At 35.2% G+C, this 15,065-nt stretch overlaps 1 protein-coding gene and 1 long non-coding RNA gene across 13 annotated transcripts in view; both read left to right on the forward strand.

Moving 5' to 3' along the window:
• LOC112453316 (nesprin-1) overlaps positions 1–5,046 on the forward strand; it is a 98,027-nt gene extending 92,981 nt beyond the window's left edge. For 8 of the 12 annotated variants that reach the window (XM_025013998.1, XM_025013999.1, XM_025013997.1 and 5 more), the window contains 6 exons: positions 217–401; positions 1,051–1,089; positions 1,423–1,929; positions 2,067–2,310; positions 3,937–3,989; positions 4,151–4,370. In XM_025013998.1, coding sequence (XP_024869766.1) covers positions 217–401; positions 1,051–1,089; positions 1,423–1,929; positions 2,067–2,310; positions 3,937–3,989; positions 4,151–4,370 — 1,248 coding nt within the window. Of the gene's footprint in view, positions 1–216; positions 402–1,050; positions 1,090–1,422; positions 1,930–2,066; positions 2,311–3,936; positions 3,990–4,150 lie in introns of all 12 variants that reach the window. The other 4 variants (XM_025013991.1, XM_025014006.1, XM_025013995.1 and 1 more) reach the window with 3 other exon arrangements.
• A 1,473-nt stretch (positions 5,047–6,519) lies between these two features.
• On the forward strand, positions 6,520–8,628 carry LOC112453340. Its single transcript, XR_003040597.1, has 3 exons — positions 6,520–7,304; positions 8,087–8,284; positions 8,493–8,628. It is a non-coding gene; the product is annotated as an uncharacterized LOC112453340 (long non-coding RNA).
• Positions 8,629–15,065: the final 6,437 nt, after the last annotated feature.

Genomic DNA, 15,065 nt, shown 5'->3' on the forward strand with positions numbered 1-15,065 from the left:
AATGTCAATATATCTATATGTATCTTCATTAAATATGTCTGTGTTTTTGTCGTATAAAGATCTATGAAAAAAAAATTAAAGATTGAGACAGTGAATGAAAATCGAAAACTATTAAGAATCGCAAAAATATCGCGCTTGAATAATGAAAACCAAATAATGAAACAATGTTTACGCAATGTTAAGCACGTTCGCTACTAATCTCACGGTATATTACAGGCTAAACTGATCGGAAGTTGCCAGTGCTCGATAGAACTGGTACGCCACCTTCATAATCTGCTCATGGAAGACGGCAAATTGAGTTCAGGAGCTGCTAAAAGTAGCGAGGTAACAACACTAATAGCTCGATACGACACACTCATTGCACTAGCAAGAGCACGTGAACAGCAAATCAGAGAGCTCAGGTAAAGTTTCTTTCACGCTCACTTCAGCGTTTAAATATTTAGTGCATTTCGAATTTTTGTAGTTTGTAATAAGTAAAGATTGCAATATATAACAATTTCATTAAAATTAACTTTTACTTATGTAAGAGCAAATTACGGTTCCGATGCCATAGAGGCATAGAGTTTACATTATACGGCACAAAAAAATTATTTAAATCAAAAGATATATTTATAAATGAATAAAATGTGTGATTTTGATTATATTACGCGCAAGACTTTTTATCTTTTGTATTTTATTAAATGTGGTACTTTCTGAGAATTTAAAACAATATTCGAAAACGCTAGTTTATACGCATACGTTATTAATTCTTGCATATATTTATGTGATACTCAATTTTGCAATATCTCATATGTAAACAATCATCATCCATTCAGACGCAATGCCATTTTTAATTTTCACCCCACTAATACCGAATAAATAATTAACAAAATATAATAATTATTATATCACTCGTAACAATATCGTAAATGCTTATCTCTTTGTGTTGTTTAAGCCTTTTAGCCTTTTGCTAATATAAACACATCAACACTGCCTTGCAATAATTTTTAATCCAAATAATAAAGCTTAGCAAAGCTAATTGAAATAACGCTTATCCTTTATCCTATACAGATCGTCTGTCAGCGATGCTTACGCTTTTCCATGTAACCAGTGAGTAACTAACTATATAACTAACTATATAATAATTAAATTCAATGTTAAAATAAATTTGCTACTACTAATAATAAATATTCCTGAAAAAGGTCTAAAATTTTAACATTTATTATATAATAAAAAGTTTTGTGTAGCTAATAAATCTTTTCAACTTTCATAAATATATTATTTGCAATCTCATTAAGAAAATTTTATGAAATAACATTGTATATTCATAAAATATATGTTAAATAATACATAATCTTAAAATATTTATTTTATAAATTAAATTGCAATTATATAATTTTGCATATACTGAAAAAGCTATAATCACAATTATAATTATTATAGCGATAGTGGCAGATTGACCTGTCCATTATGCTCTCGCCGTAATTGGGCTCAGCTGGACAATGATCTCTGGCGTTTGGACAAATGGTTAGAGTACGCCGAGGGTACGCAGAGTGAGCAACACTCGCCACCCAGTGATATGGAACAATTGGAGGACGTGATTCAGGATCATCGCGAGTTTGTACTGGATCTCGACAGTCACAGGAGCATTTTGACGAGTTTAAATATAGTCGGTGCTCACCTAGCCGATCACACCGAGGACACGGAACGTGCAAAGGAGCTTCGCGATCGATTGGCCGTGGCAAACGGCAGATGGGAGAAAATCTGTACGTTTGACGTGGAGTGGCAAGGACAGCTGCAGCACGCCCTCATAACGAGTCGCCAGTTTTATCGTATTACGGAAGAATTGTTAAGTTGGCTCGAACGCATCGAGGTCAGCATTCGGGCGAGCGAACCGATCGATCTGACTGAATCTACCAATATCTTAGAAGCGAAATATAATAAATTTAGGTAATGATCTTTATAAATTTTCTCTCGCGATCGATGAATGATATAAATACGTATATCAAAATAACCGAATTCATACAGAATACAGAAAATTATGTGTATAATAAAATGTCAAAATTATTATTTTATCTTTATTTTAGGGAATTGCGAAGTGATCTAGAACGTTGCGAGCCGCGAGTGATATCGTTACAGGAGGTAACTTATCCTCTTTTGGACGAACAGACGGAAACCAGAACGCGTCTGCAAGAACTACGATTAAGGTTCCAGTCGTTAAGAAGAATCACGGGAATCTACACTCTTAAGTTGGGAGCTGCCCTTGAGCTGGACCCGCGGGACGTCGGTCTCGCCGTTACGTCTACATCTCTCGCATCTCTCTCACACGACGTAAGTTCTAAACTGCCTTTACTCATAACAAATCTACATCTATCAAAGCAATGCTCGCCGTGACATAATTTGATTAATTTATCTATATTACTGTCGCGAGCTCGTATAAGCCTGAAGTAGATTTCATAATAGATAGTGTTACACCAGATGTAGTCAATGTACAACATTGAGATATATATATATATATATAATGATAATTTAAGAACAAAATTATATTTTAATTTAAAAATAAAAAACGGAATTTCTAATTTATTGGCGCTCGATCAAGTGTCGTAAATATAAAATCCGACGTAATGCATTTTATTTTAATTTTCTAACATCCACACACAATGGATATATAATATATATTTTTATTTTGAAATTAAAAGTTTATTAGTCTTGTAGCATTTCAAAATATCAATAATTAAATTCCCAACATTTACAAAATAGCATGATGATTTATGTGCCGAGAACGAATTACTATGGTTAAATGTACTTATACTACGCGATATGTACAAATATTTTGATCGATGAGATCAGTAAAAGTCGAAGAATTCAAATATTCAATCGATGTCGATATTGATCGAGAGTTTTTATATAACCTTCTTTTTATATGAGATCACTTACCGCCGTTGCTGCCATTATCGGAATTTTTGATCGGCGTCGACTTCTGGCTGATGTTATTCCGCTCCAACTTCATAACAGACGCCAAAGGAAAAGAGAAATGTTCTAAAAAGACTCGAATACTCGGAAGGAAATCGTTATTAATTACGACCGCGCGTGTTTAATTAACATGTTAGAACGGTAGCCTGAGCACTTTGTTCGATGTTCGAGCACTTATTTTCGCGTTTGGTTCACTTTTGCATAAAAAACGCGGGTAAAAAACGCGGAGCGATCTCGGCTCGACCGCAACACGAATTCAGTAATGCCGGCCTGGCGCCACCTGGCGCGGAGTGCGGACCGCAGCCGTGTCGACGCGGGGCGCGAACTGAAAACTGAAACAGATATGGCGGCGCACATGCACATACCTGAAATAATTTGAATAAAAATTACAAAATATAAATCTATGTTAAAGATACTAGTACTTTTTTTCCATAAAAAGAGAATATAGTATATATGATACACAGAGTAACTCGTTACTACTGTATTAAAAATCGATTCTTTAGAAAATCAGAGAAAAATGAAATTTTTCCATGTCTATTTCTAAATACGCAAATTTTTTAATCACTATAATTCAGTCAACTTTCGAATTATAGATAAAAGATTCTTTTAAATGTCACTGTAGCCATAACGTTTTGATGATATATTAAAAACTTTATCTTCAAATAATCTAATAAAAATCTTTAGATCTGCTTTAAATGCTGACTGGGGATATTTGTATTTTATAGATTCCACGATAAAGTGTCTCTTTTATACATTATTTGATGAGAAAGCGATCTTTGCTTTTATTTCTATATTGATGTATAGCGTTTATCGTAGATATTATTGCACAAATTAGTAAAATCACGAACTAATTTCAGAGCAAGAGGCGTCATCCGATGATAAAAAATCATCGCGATGGCACTTCCACGCGTTCCATAAAGTTATTCGTAGTAATCACTTGCACAGTATCTTATTGTTTGTGTTTTCTGTTTTGTTAAACTGTAGCTACTCGACGAAGCTGCCTCTGGGACTGCTCAGCCTCACGCCAACGGCACAGAGTATGTTGTTTTCTTTTTCCCTTTTTCGTGACGATATCTGTCCATTAGCTTCTTCATGATAGAACTTTATTTAAAGTTCTGTCGTTTGTAAGAAAATGTTGGCTCTCGCGCCACGATCGACGAGACAATCTCATTTAATATTCCATTACTATCTGTTGCAGTGGTGACGAAAGAGACCGGACGGTAGTGACACGTGGTTATCGTTTCTTAGGACGAGTTCTACGAGTTTCTCTCCCAATCCAAGCGCTGATGCTGATACTGCTTGGCGTCGCATCGCTGGTGCCGTCTGCAGAGGAAGACTACAGTTGTATGCTCTCTAACAATCTCGCGAGAAGCTTCACGCCGATAGCCTCCTATCCGAATGGACCGCCACCGGTGTAACAGTGAACGACGACGTCGACGACATCCTCGTTACGCCGCGTGTCACCTTGCCAAGATTTGAAATTGATACTTCACACGAAACGTTGGCGAGGCAAGCCGATACAAAGCCGATCAAATTTCTTTACCTTTACCCTGCGCAATTAGCATTGAAAGATATGAAATTCAAACTGCCCTGTGCTTGCTTCGCCAATGTTTCCATTTACTGCAGCCGCTGCAATGCGCGTATCGCAGGAATCTTTATATAATATACATATATTGTAATTTTACATACGACGAATTTGTACGTAAGTTATGTAACGGACCAAACGGTGACTGAGAATATGTAGCCGACGAGAAAACACACATTCTTTAATTTATTATATATATATATATAAAATATTGTATATTTCGCTATTCAGCGCGTGCAATATCATGCTTCCTTTCGCGCGAAGCGTGCACGGTTAAGTGTCTCAATATTATGATGGATAATATCTTGACAAAGTATTTGTTGTAAAAATGTTGACTGATTCGAAACGTTCGAATGTGTGTACCGACCTTGTATATTAACCCTTCAGTTGCGAGAGACGTATACATACGTCTTGAGAAAGTTGCCTTTCATTTGCGAGGAAAGCCTATATATGTTTGTAGTTGAAGTTTGGAGCATTGGAGCGAAAATTAAAAAATTGCCCAAATTCAACAGGCTTATAAAAATTAATATATATAACTAAAATAAAACAATAAAATTATATAAAACAAAAAACAAATTTCAAATAAATAAACAATAAAAAAATATCGCAGAACAAAAATTCATCCGCACGTACTTGCTTATTGTATATACATTTTCTCTCGCTACTTTTGTCGCCAATTCTGGTAAGATATGGCTACAGTAAAAGCGACCATTTGGAAGCAGCTCGAGCATCATGATCATATCAGTCAGACTGTCGACAATTTTAAAAATTTCGGTGAGGAGAAAATGTTAGAATTCTACTGAGAAAAGTTCCAATCATCGTCCGGAGCATTAATAGTCGCACAAACGGAAGAACTCAAGTCACTCGATTATCTCGCTAAATGCGAGAAGGCATATTATGATCAAAAAAGAGATGTTACAACTTCGGCTGTAATCGGCTATTCGAACTTTCAGGTAGCGAGGACGAGCAATCTTTAAATATCTTGGAAAATTCTAATAAAAAATGAAACTGAAAACAATGTATATAACTTCTGAATGTATATTTATTTTTATTTTTTATATAATTTATCGAACACATTATCTAATCAAATAATATATAAATTATAATTTGATATTAGCAATCTACTTCAGTTCTATCCGAAAATATTTTTATGTATGTAAGAAATAATAGAGATGATATCGTATTCTATCATTTCTATTTCTCTCTTTCTCTTTTTTTTCTCTCTCTCTCTTACATAAAATACAATGTGACTTTTAAGCCAAGGAGTAAATTAATAATTATTGATAAAGACTTTATTGAACATATCAGATAAATAATCTGGTATTCGTAAACCAAAATTATGATTAAATTATGCCTTCGATCTTTCATAATTCTATTGAACGGGGGTAAGAAAGAACAGGCGACGTCTGTAGCGGGAGGATATCGACGCTACTCTTAGCAACTCAGAGTGGTCCTGTAAAAAAAGATGGACGTCTTTCTCGCCTACACGCCTAGCAGAGACCTGTCGGATGTCGAGAGTGCATTTGCATTAGATCGGAGTGTCCCTGGCTAGTAACTGAGCGGCTGCAACGCGTTCGGACGGTCCTTGCACTCTACGAACGTGTGAGTGCTCGCCAAGAACATCGCGCGTTAATACATTAAGAAATAAAAATATGTTATAATATAAGAAACACGATATGTGTTTTTCAGAAAATAATTTTTATATATAGAATTAGTATCTATTTTGTAATTTTATTACGTTGAATTTTAAACATTTGTCTTAAAAAAGTAAATTATATATTTATATACATCTATAAAAAAAAACAACATTTATTTTACGGAAATTAGTTTTGGCCATGTCAAGTTAAATTTTGTTATAAACTAATTTATAATACTTACCATAATAATATAATACATAAAAATATATTCTTGTATACACGTTTATTATCTTTTTAAAATATTTATACTATTTTATATATAACATTTTATATTTTAAATATATTTTTATATCTCATATAATATTCATCCATAATCTTTTCATATAAGTTTAAATGTGATCTTGAAAAAAATGCATGCATGTATTGCCTACGCGTTCGATAAAAACATGCAACGAGATGTCACGGCAAATTAAAGCATATAATATTGGTCATGCACAAGTGCGTGAGAATTGCAACTTTTTCCACGCATTGATCGTTAGATCATTGATTTGTATTTAAAAAGTATCCGCAACAAAATTTGTAACTAACAATTAAAGTTAAGTTCATTATAAATGCAAAATATGTCCACTTTTATTTCAATTCGTATTATAAATATTCCATTGTATCTAATATGAAACAGTAACATCATGTATTAAAAAAATGGCATGATGTTGTTCATCTATTTTTCGTAATTTAAAATTCTTTAAGAGAAATTTCTCGTCGAGGATTCTACTACGCCTTTATGCGACGCAATAGCGCAGTCATAATTTCTTTAAATAGATCGTGGTTGCACCGGTTTATCCTTCGTATTAATGGCGCTTGACAACTTGTTTGAGATTTTTTAGCGACTTTAACCGACGAGACGCAGTCCATTTAATTATCCTGCAAGATAATCGTCGTTCTACACGTACACTCGTGCCAAATAGCAAGTGGTGCGGGCTGTATCACGATTATATGTAATTTCGACGTGGCGATTAAATTCTTTTTTTTAGATCGAGATATCAAGAAAGCCATGAGTCAGAAGAGTATGTAGAATCGTGATTCGCGTAAATTATTCTCAGAAGATCGACATTTTGAAGGAGTCACAACACGTACGTACTCGCATTTTAGCATAAAACGCGATCGAGCTACACGGGCATTCCAATCCCACGCAAATCGCCATTTCTCTCTAAGTCTGCACATAAAACATTAAGTATTCGCGAGAACGCCAAACGCGGCGATAGTTTTAATGTTCGCAAATCGACATATATATATATATGTATATATGTATGCTTTATATATATATATATATATGTATGCTTTTCATAATATCCTTCCAAAATTGTTCTTAGCGATTGTATATTATTTAAGAATTATTAATAAAAATATATTATAGACTTGGATCTTTCCTTGACAAATGTAATATTATATAAACTGCTATTCATTCATTAATTTTATATTTAATCTTTTATATTTACTTTCAAATACTTTTTCTCGTCAAATTATCACAGTTCTCAATCATAAGCTCAGAGAATTGCAATAATTACGACTTGTTAAATTTTATATATAAATATATAAAATTTTATTTCTAATTTTATCACAAATCTAAAGGAGATTTTCTTCTATAAATGTAAATATATGTTCTGATCTTAAATATTTAGACTTGCGCGTCAAATTATTCTGTTAGTGCGTAATTATCTAAAAAACGAAAATTATACTTCTCCGATATATATATATATATATACATGTGTGTATTCAAGTCCAAGTACTTCGACTAGGCGTCGGTATTAGTTCAATCTGCGGCACACTTGCATAATTTACAATCCCTCGAGCGATGCAAAATGACCGATTAGGTTTGCGCAAGCATCGAATAAATTCGACGTGTGATTTACAGGATTAGGTATTCCAGGGAACACAAGGCCTATGACTTAACCCATTATCGTGGTATGGGACGTGGGCGTCGAATGGAGATTCGAAGCGCGAGACATTTACAATTACGTTGCATTGTGGGGAGATACAAAAGAATGTTAATGCGAGTGTGGTGAGATACCGCTATATACGCGCTATTTATAAATCATCGGCCTCGTGACAGGTATGTATAATTTTTAAATCCTTGTTTTATTTTTATTCGTTTATTCTTGTCTTGGCGTCGATCGAACTTAATTTTTTTACGAGAAATCTGATTAGCTTATTACCTACTTTATTTATTTCTACCCACGTTAAAGGAAACGTGTACGATTCCGGTAACTTTGTCACTGCGATGTAATAATTATAATTATCTTTGACTGTTTCTTTTGCAGAAAAAAGCAACGCAAAAATTTTAACCTAGTATAAATTTTAAGTTTTTTCTAATTATGAATAGCATTATATATTTGTTAATGATGAAGAAAGAGATATAGAGAATTTCAATAAAATTCCAAGAAGAAGAAAACTATTATTGTGGACGCTATTTTATCCACAGCTAAAATTAAAAATTTAAAACTGAGACAAAAACTAAAGTTAACTAAAAGAATATTTTTATTTGATCCGTAATTTCTATTTATTAATTCTAAAATAAATGCTGTTTATTTTTAATTAACAAACGCATAATATTTTGTCATCCCGAATTATCGTTATAAAAAGTAATATATGCGTCTTCGTCCACGTTTCAATCTTTCATAATGAGTATTATTTTTATTCGTCGTTTTATTATGGTATGAATCGAGTCATCCATTGGCTCAATCTCCAAAGTGACACGATTAGATATTGCATCATCCGTTTATTTCACAAGCCGAATTCTTTTATTCTACTCTCTTGTTATGTTAATAAGATAATATATTGGATTTAAACCGGGAAGTATACATCTGTCGAAAAAAAATGACGATACATAAAACGTATATTTTAAAAACATAAAGACATGACGAAAAGACACGGAAACTACTTTTCTGAGACAATCTCGTAGACCGAGCGTCACCGCTCACGGATTAACAGACTGCGTACAAGAGGATCCAAGATTATTATCCCCGTTCGCCGTCCTCCACGGAAGAAAGAGGATACGCGTTTCCGTTTGCGCTCCGGTAGAAAATCTATATAATGCGACTGAAATGCAATGTACGCGTGCACGCGATATTACCCGGCCAGACCCATCTCCACTACCACGCGATCGTTACGTACCTTGATCCTCCGCATTATGCGGAGGGCTTTCCATGTCGCAAATGCAGTCATAATACATGGAACTATATCCTATATTGCGTTGCTACATGGGCACGTGCTTTCGCGCAAGCCGCTCGGAATGGGTCGTGATTTTTGTATCTGTGACAAACATATAGATGCAAACTGTTTCATATCGCGCGAGTACAAAAAAATAAGTAATAAATTATCACAAATATCATATAAATAGATAAAAATAAATATCATTAATATATTATATATAAACAAATAAAAGAGAATATTGTGCAGGAATGATTAATTATTTCTATAGAAAAACAATTTTTGTTTTACACATAATATTTATAAGAAAAGAGCAATCTTTAGTGAAAATTTTCTTTTCGACACTTAAGATAGCCTTTTTTATGTCAAGCCCTCACAAATATGTTTTCGTCGCTTTCTCCCGATTCTCTTAAGCGTGTCAAATCTTCGAATGAACGGGTGAAACGGTCTCTTCGCCCACGCACTAGGTTCTAAACCGATATGCCACTTCAGACACGTTGTTCGCGACGTAAGTATACGCATTTTCCTTGCGATGCGTCGTGCAAAGAGGATTCGCGATTCCGTCTGCAGCCAGCGGTCACTTCAATCGTGACCTTTTTGCGGGCGCATGACTCGAGAGGAAAAAGCGTTCTAGCGCGGCGAAAAGAAGAAGAATGCGAAAGGAGCACCGGTATATTGGAGCGAGCAACAGGTGTGACTCGTAAACCTGCTGCATTTATACGCGAATAATCTGGCTGTGTTGACGTACCTTAGCACGAGAAACGATGAGGGATGGTGAAAGGAGGACGGTGGTAAATAATATGAATTATCACCGCTCGCGTGTTGTTATTTAATTATACGTGATGTTCAGTGATCAGCCCGTATAAACTGTAAATTTTCGTAGATTTCACCGCGAAAACATCATATTTCCCATAGAAAAATGTTTCTTTATCTCTATGGAAATGTGTCACGACGTGATAAACGTTTTTAATTCTTTCATTAGCTACGACTACATATTTAAAATTGTGAAATAAAATATCACCGCCATTACCATTAAGATTTTGGACTTGTATAGAAAGCATGTATATTACAGTTATTACAGTTTAGTAATAGTTATTACAGATAAAAGAGCATTTATTATGTATAATAACTTTGCAAATTATTATAAGACCATATCATTTTAATTACGTTTCTCCTAAATTACAGTTAAGAGCAATTGTGAAATCACGATGTCAAAGATCGGAATCCTATCGATTATCCGTTGAAGAATTATCATACTTCAGTTAAGCATACAGTCCTTTCTAAGTAAGAATTCGCTTTCGACTGAAGAGCGTCTGCTATTTCCATAATTTTCTCTCGAAATCCTCTACGAGTTTAAAACCTGCTACAGAGAGTTTAAAACTTGCTCCATCGTCGGAAATTACATTCAAGTTTCAAGAACGACTGTGGAGAATCCGCTCTTCTAACAAACGCTCGTTTTATCATTCTATTGCATCTGCTAGGTGGAGAAGACAGGATATAGACGATAAGAGAAGAAAGAGAGAATTGAGCTGAAGTTGCCGGACGCAAGCGATTTTTCGTGGTCTTTTAATCGAGATGAAGGAATAGCGTAGCGACGCAGCGTGCGTAATGAGTAATGACATCTGGTCGGCAAAGGGCGGGGCCAACAGGTCTCACATGATCTCCCCGTAGTTGCACGCGTGCACAGCTGCACGCACGGTCCGATCATGGACCATCGACTCGCTTCTGCACATTTAAGCATGCGCATATACACGATTTAATTAAATTGACTGGCGTCGATTTTTATATAAAACAAGTTATTTATGAGAATTTGCATTCTAAAAATAATAATCACATACGAATATACACGACGTGCGATATGTGTGTGCAAATTTCTCTTACTGAAACACAAGTTCGGATAATCTTAACATCTATACGCTGATTGTGAGTCAAAAATATTCTTTTATGTTTCTTAAGAGCGGAAGAATGTCATTCGGCACGGGAACAAGTGCGGCGGCGGATCGTTGATTGCACAACGATAAAAACGCGGAAGTGCCATGGGAGAGGGGACGGTGTACAATAAAATTATAAATTCACTTCGTCCGTTAACAGCGGTAAAGAGACGCGCGCATATCGCGTTTACGATTTACGATACGCTTGCATTACGGCATCAGCCAAATATGGAATAAACGTATCTCACGATCATAGGAGCGAGCGAACGAGCGAGCGCGCGAACGAGCGAGCGCGCTGCGAGTTTTGTCGCTGACGTCTGAATCGTAATTGCGCACGAAATATTATAGCGTGCGTTCGGGCGAGAGTATGCCTTCTAAGAGAACGATAAACCGCGTTTTAGAACGTCTAACGTCTAACGTCTGCTTACAGAAATGAGATCGTTGTGTAACGGTTTAATACGCGCCGATATATGTATGTAGACTCGGCAACGATGCGATCAAATTTGTTTTTGTGGTTTGAGAACTACCGATTACTATCGCGTGTCTGCAATCCACGTGCACGAAGGATTGCAAGTTGATGTCGATATTGAGATGAAATATCAAATATGAATATATTTATCAATTTAGAAAGTATTCATATGGATATCGAATAAGTGTATAAAATAATTTCTAATAAAAGGTAAGAAAAAGACTTCATTGACGAAGCTCCAAGAATACGAGGGTACAAGAATAATACCATGACATTTATAAACCTAATATGTTTGCACACGCATTCATACTTTTTCCTGTTCGATTTTGTATCAGATATAGAAAAAAATATCAAATATCGGAATACATTTCCATGAAAAATTGCGTTTGCAAAATCGCTGTTATCTTATCGCAGATTTTGCACTTTTACAACAAAAGCGACACGTCAACCCACGTAAAATTACGATTAGTGATGGAAATGCTACATTGCACAAGCGGTATCTATCTATGCTTCATTGTTTTATTCGGCGGAACGCGCTGTGCCAGTCCGATGTCCGATACTTCGTGTGGTAGACGTGGTAGTTTTGCAGTAACCCCCGAGGGGTTATACGCGAACGTCTAGTCGAACAACAGTTCTAACATTTCTCGCACAGACGGGACAAATCCACGCTTCGGTTGTGGCCTTCTTTGGTGCGACGACGTGGGCGCATTTACCTCGCACGGAATTGCAGTGCACGCTTACTCTATCTTAAGTCGATCGTTTTGGCGTGAGCGAAACGCTATCGCGAACCATCTGGTTTATGTAATTACGCACACGTCGACGGATCTCCGACCGATGCGATATGTAACGCGACCGGAAGTGCTACGAAGGATTTACACTTGGCAACTCGTGACGAGAACTGTCGCTTTCCAGAAAATTACTCGAGATGTAATTTTCTATGAATCAGACGTGTGAAATAAACATATATGTTGTAAATACATTGCATAATTCCAAATATTATAAGTAGATCGAAATATACATACAGGATACAGGGCTTAAAATAAACAAAGCAAAATCTTAACTTCTTAACTGCAAATATCATATATGTATTCTCTTAGGCAAAATCGATGAAAATTTTACTGATTAAAATGACAGTAATACAGAATTTCACTGTGACCGGTGAGCGTTTCACTTATCTTCAGCAAACACTTATATTTCGCTTTTCCGTCTTATATCTGACTGATTATAATGGTCAGTAAATAAGATTTCACTGCAAGATTTTACTATGAAATCAATGGCAATCGTATTTGCAAGGTATGTCTATCGAAATTGCTTATATTTATAGAATTGCTATTTTTTGATGGAGAGATTTCCATTTCTATGCAGTTTATCCACTTAATTAATATTCAAATTTATAGAATTATGTATTACATATCTTAAATTTGCTCGCAACCACTGCAATCCAGCAATCTAATATATCATAATTGAAACCGTCTATTACTAATTGAATCTTTCCAATGAGATCTCGTTAATTATAGCATTGTACTTATCGTTGCTGTTCTTCTTGCTTTTCCGTGATAATACTAAAGTCATTTACACTGATTCCATTTAAAAGTACATATCTAACAAGATAAAGATGTTTGTAATAAACGCAAACAAAATTGTAGGTGAATAGACGATCTCAAAGTTTCTCGTTTAATTCGTTAACCTTTTGATTTCAAAAGTAAGATTATTAGTTTTCAAAATCTGTCATAATGTCTTTTGACGGAAAAAAAATTTGTTGTCGCAACGAAACTATCGCTGCTAGTACACATTCAATGTGAAAGTAACCAAACTTCGTTATAAGCAATTCAATATTATTCAATATTATAGCGAAACCTGTTTCGTTGGCGAAATAGAAAAATCTTGTTGAATAGTTATTCGTGGAAATATAAATTTTCTATTAAAGTCAATTTTTAACTTTCTGCTGAAGCAAGATAGCGTAATCCTGGCAATCTTGTTATAGAGTAAGATCTTTACTGCTTTGATAACAAAATGAGAACTGATTGTTATAGCGAAATAACTCTTGCAGATTTTATCAAATCGTTTACAGTAAATAGAAGCAGTATTTTCAATCATCTTTTCATTATTCGTACAATAATTGACAAAATTTGCCTCATTTATGTATTATAAAATATGTGGTGCCAATCTGTTTTCTTTTTCTGTATATAATTTAATTATATTTTATATAAAAAATGTACTTCTCTTTGAATCGAATCATTGTGGCTGATCGTTTTGCGATTCTTTAAAATTCCGAAAAATTATTAATATTGCAAATGGAGAACGGCATGGCATAAGAACAGGTGAGCAGTTTGGCGACCAGACTGGGCGCGGTGCGCATAGTAACTCTTTTGCAATCAATCATACATTTGATTACATTATCCGTGAATCGAAAGTAGGTGTCTCAGGAAGCCGCGGTATTAACCGCTGCACGTCATTGCTACATTCGAAGGATATAATTGCAGCCTTGCTGATTTATGCTACGTATCGAGCGACGACCAGCGGTACGCCGATTAACTCATTATCGAGCACTTTTGCGAAACGCGTCTGGAGAACCGGACGAATGCAGCGGCCGCTAATAGCCCGCAAAAAGTTGCGTAAAATACTACTGTTTATGTCTTATTTTTATGTCAATACGTTTTATAGATCCGATACATATGTATTTCTTTGGATTCGACGAGCGATGGAAAAATTCATTCTCTTCCTTGATGAGTTTTCTTAAATCCGTATTTTAAAAAAATTAAATCCGCGCGTTACAATGCTGTTATATCTCCAGGCAAAGTTTTTCACATGTTATTGTTATTTTTATTATTAGATAGTACTTGTTAAATTCAGCAATATATACACGTACGAAGATAAAAATATATAACGTGAATAAATTAACACACACATCTACAAACAAAATGGACATCAGAAGTATGGCTTTCTATATGTAGGTATTATTATCTAATCTCTTAGATTTAATTCCTTGTTTTGTAAATCGCGGGGGAAATCGCGAATTGATCGATTGTCATCAATGTTTTTATGCGAGATATTATGAGTTAGGTAATTATTTTTTGAAATCATTTGTTGATTTAGTTTTTGGACATCTCTCAGTAGCCAACGCAAAGTGAAAACGCGTGGAGCTGCGGGACGCAGAGAATATCAACCACGTACCTACCACGTCACGCATGCGAGACGACTCAACTCTCGCCGTAAGTGCATCTCCCCGATTTGTGATCGGCAGCATCCGCCAACATCCCGATCCGCCCGCGCACTGGACCCTG

The sequence above is a fragment of the Temnothorax curvispinosus genome, unplaced genomic scaffold (assembly GCF_003070985.1).
Source record: "Temnothorax curvispinosus isolate PA1 unplaced genomic scaffold, ASM307098v1 QBEX01004246.1, whole genome shotgun sequence".
Lineage (NCBI taxonomy): Eukaryota > Metazoa > Arthropoda > Insecta > Hymenoptera > Formicidae > Temnothorax > Temnothorax curvispinosus.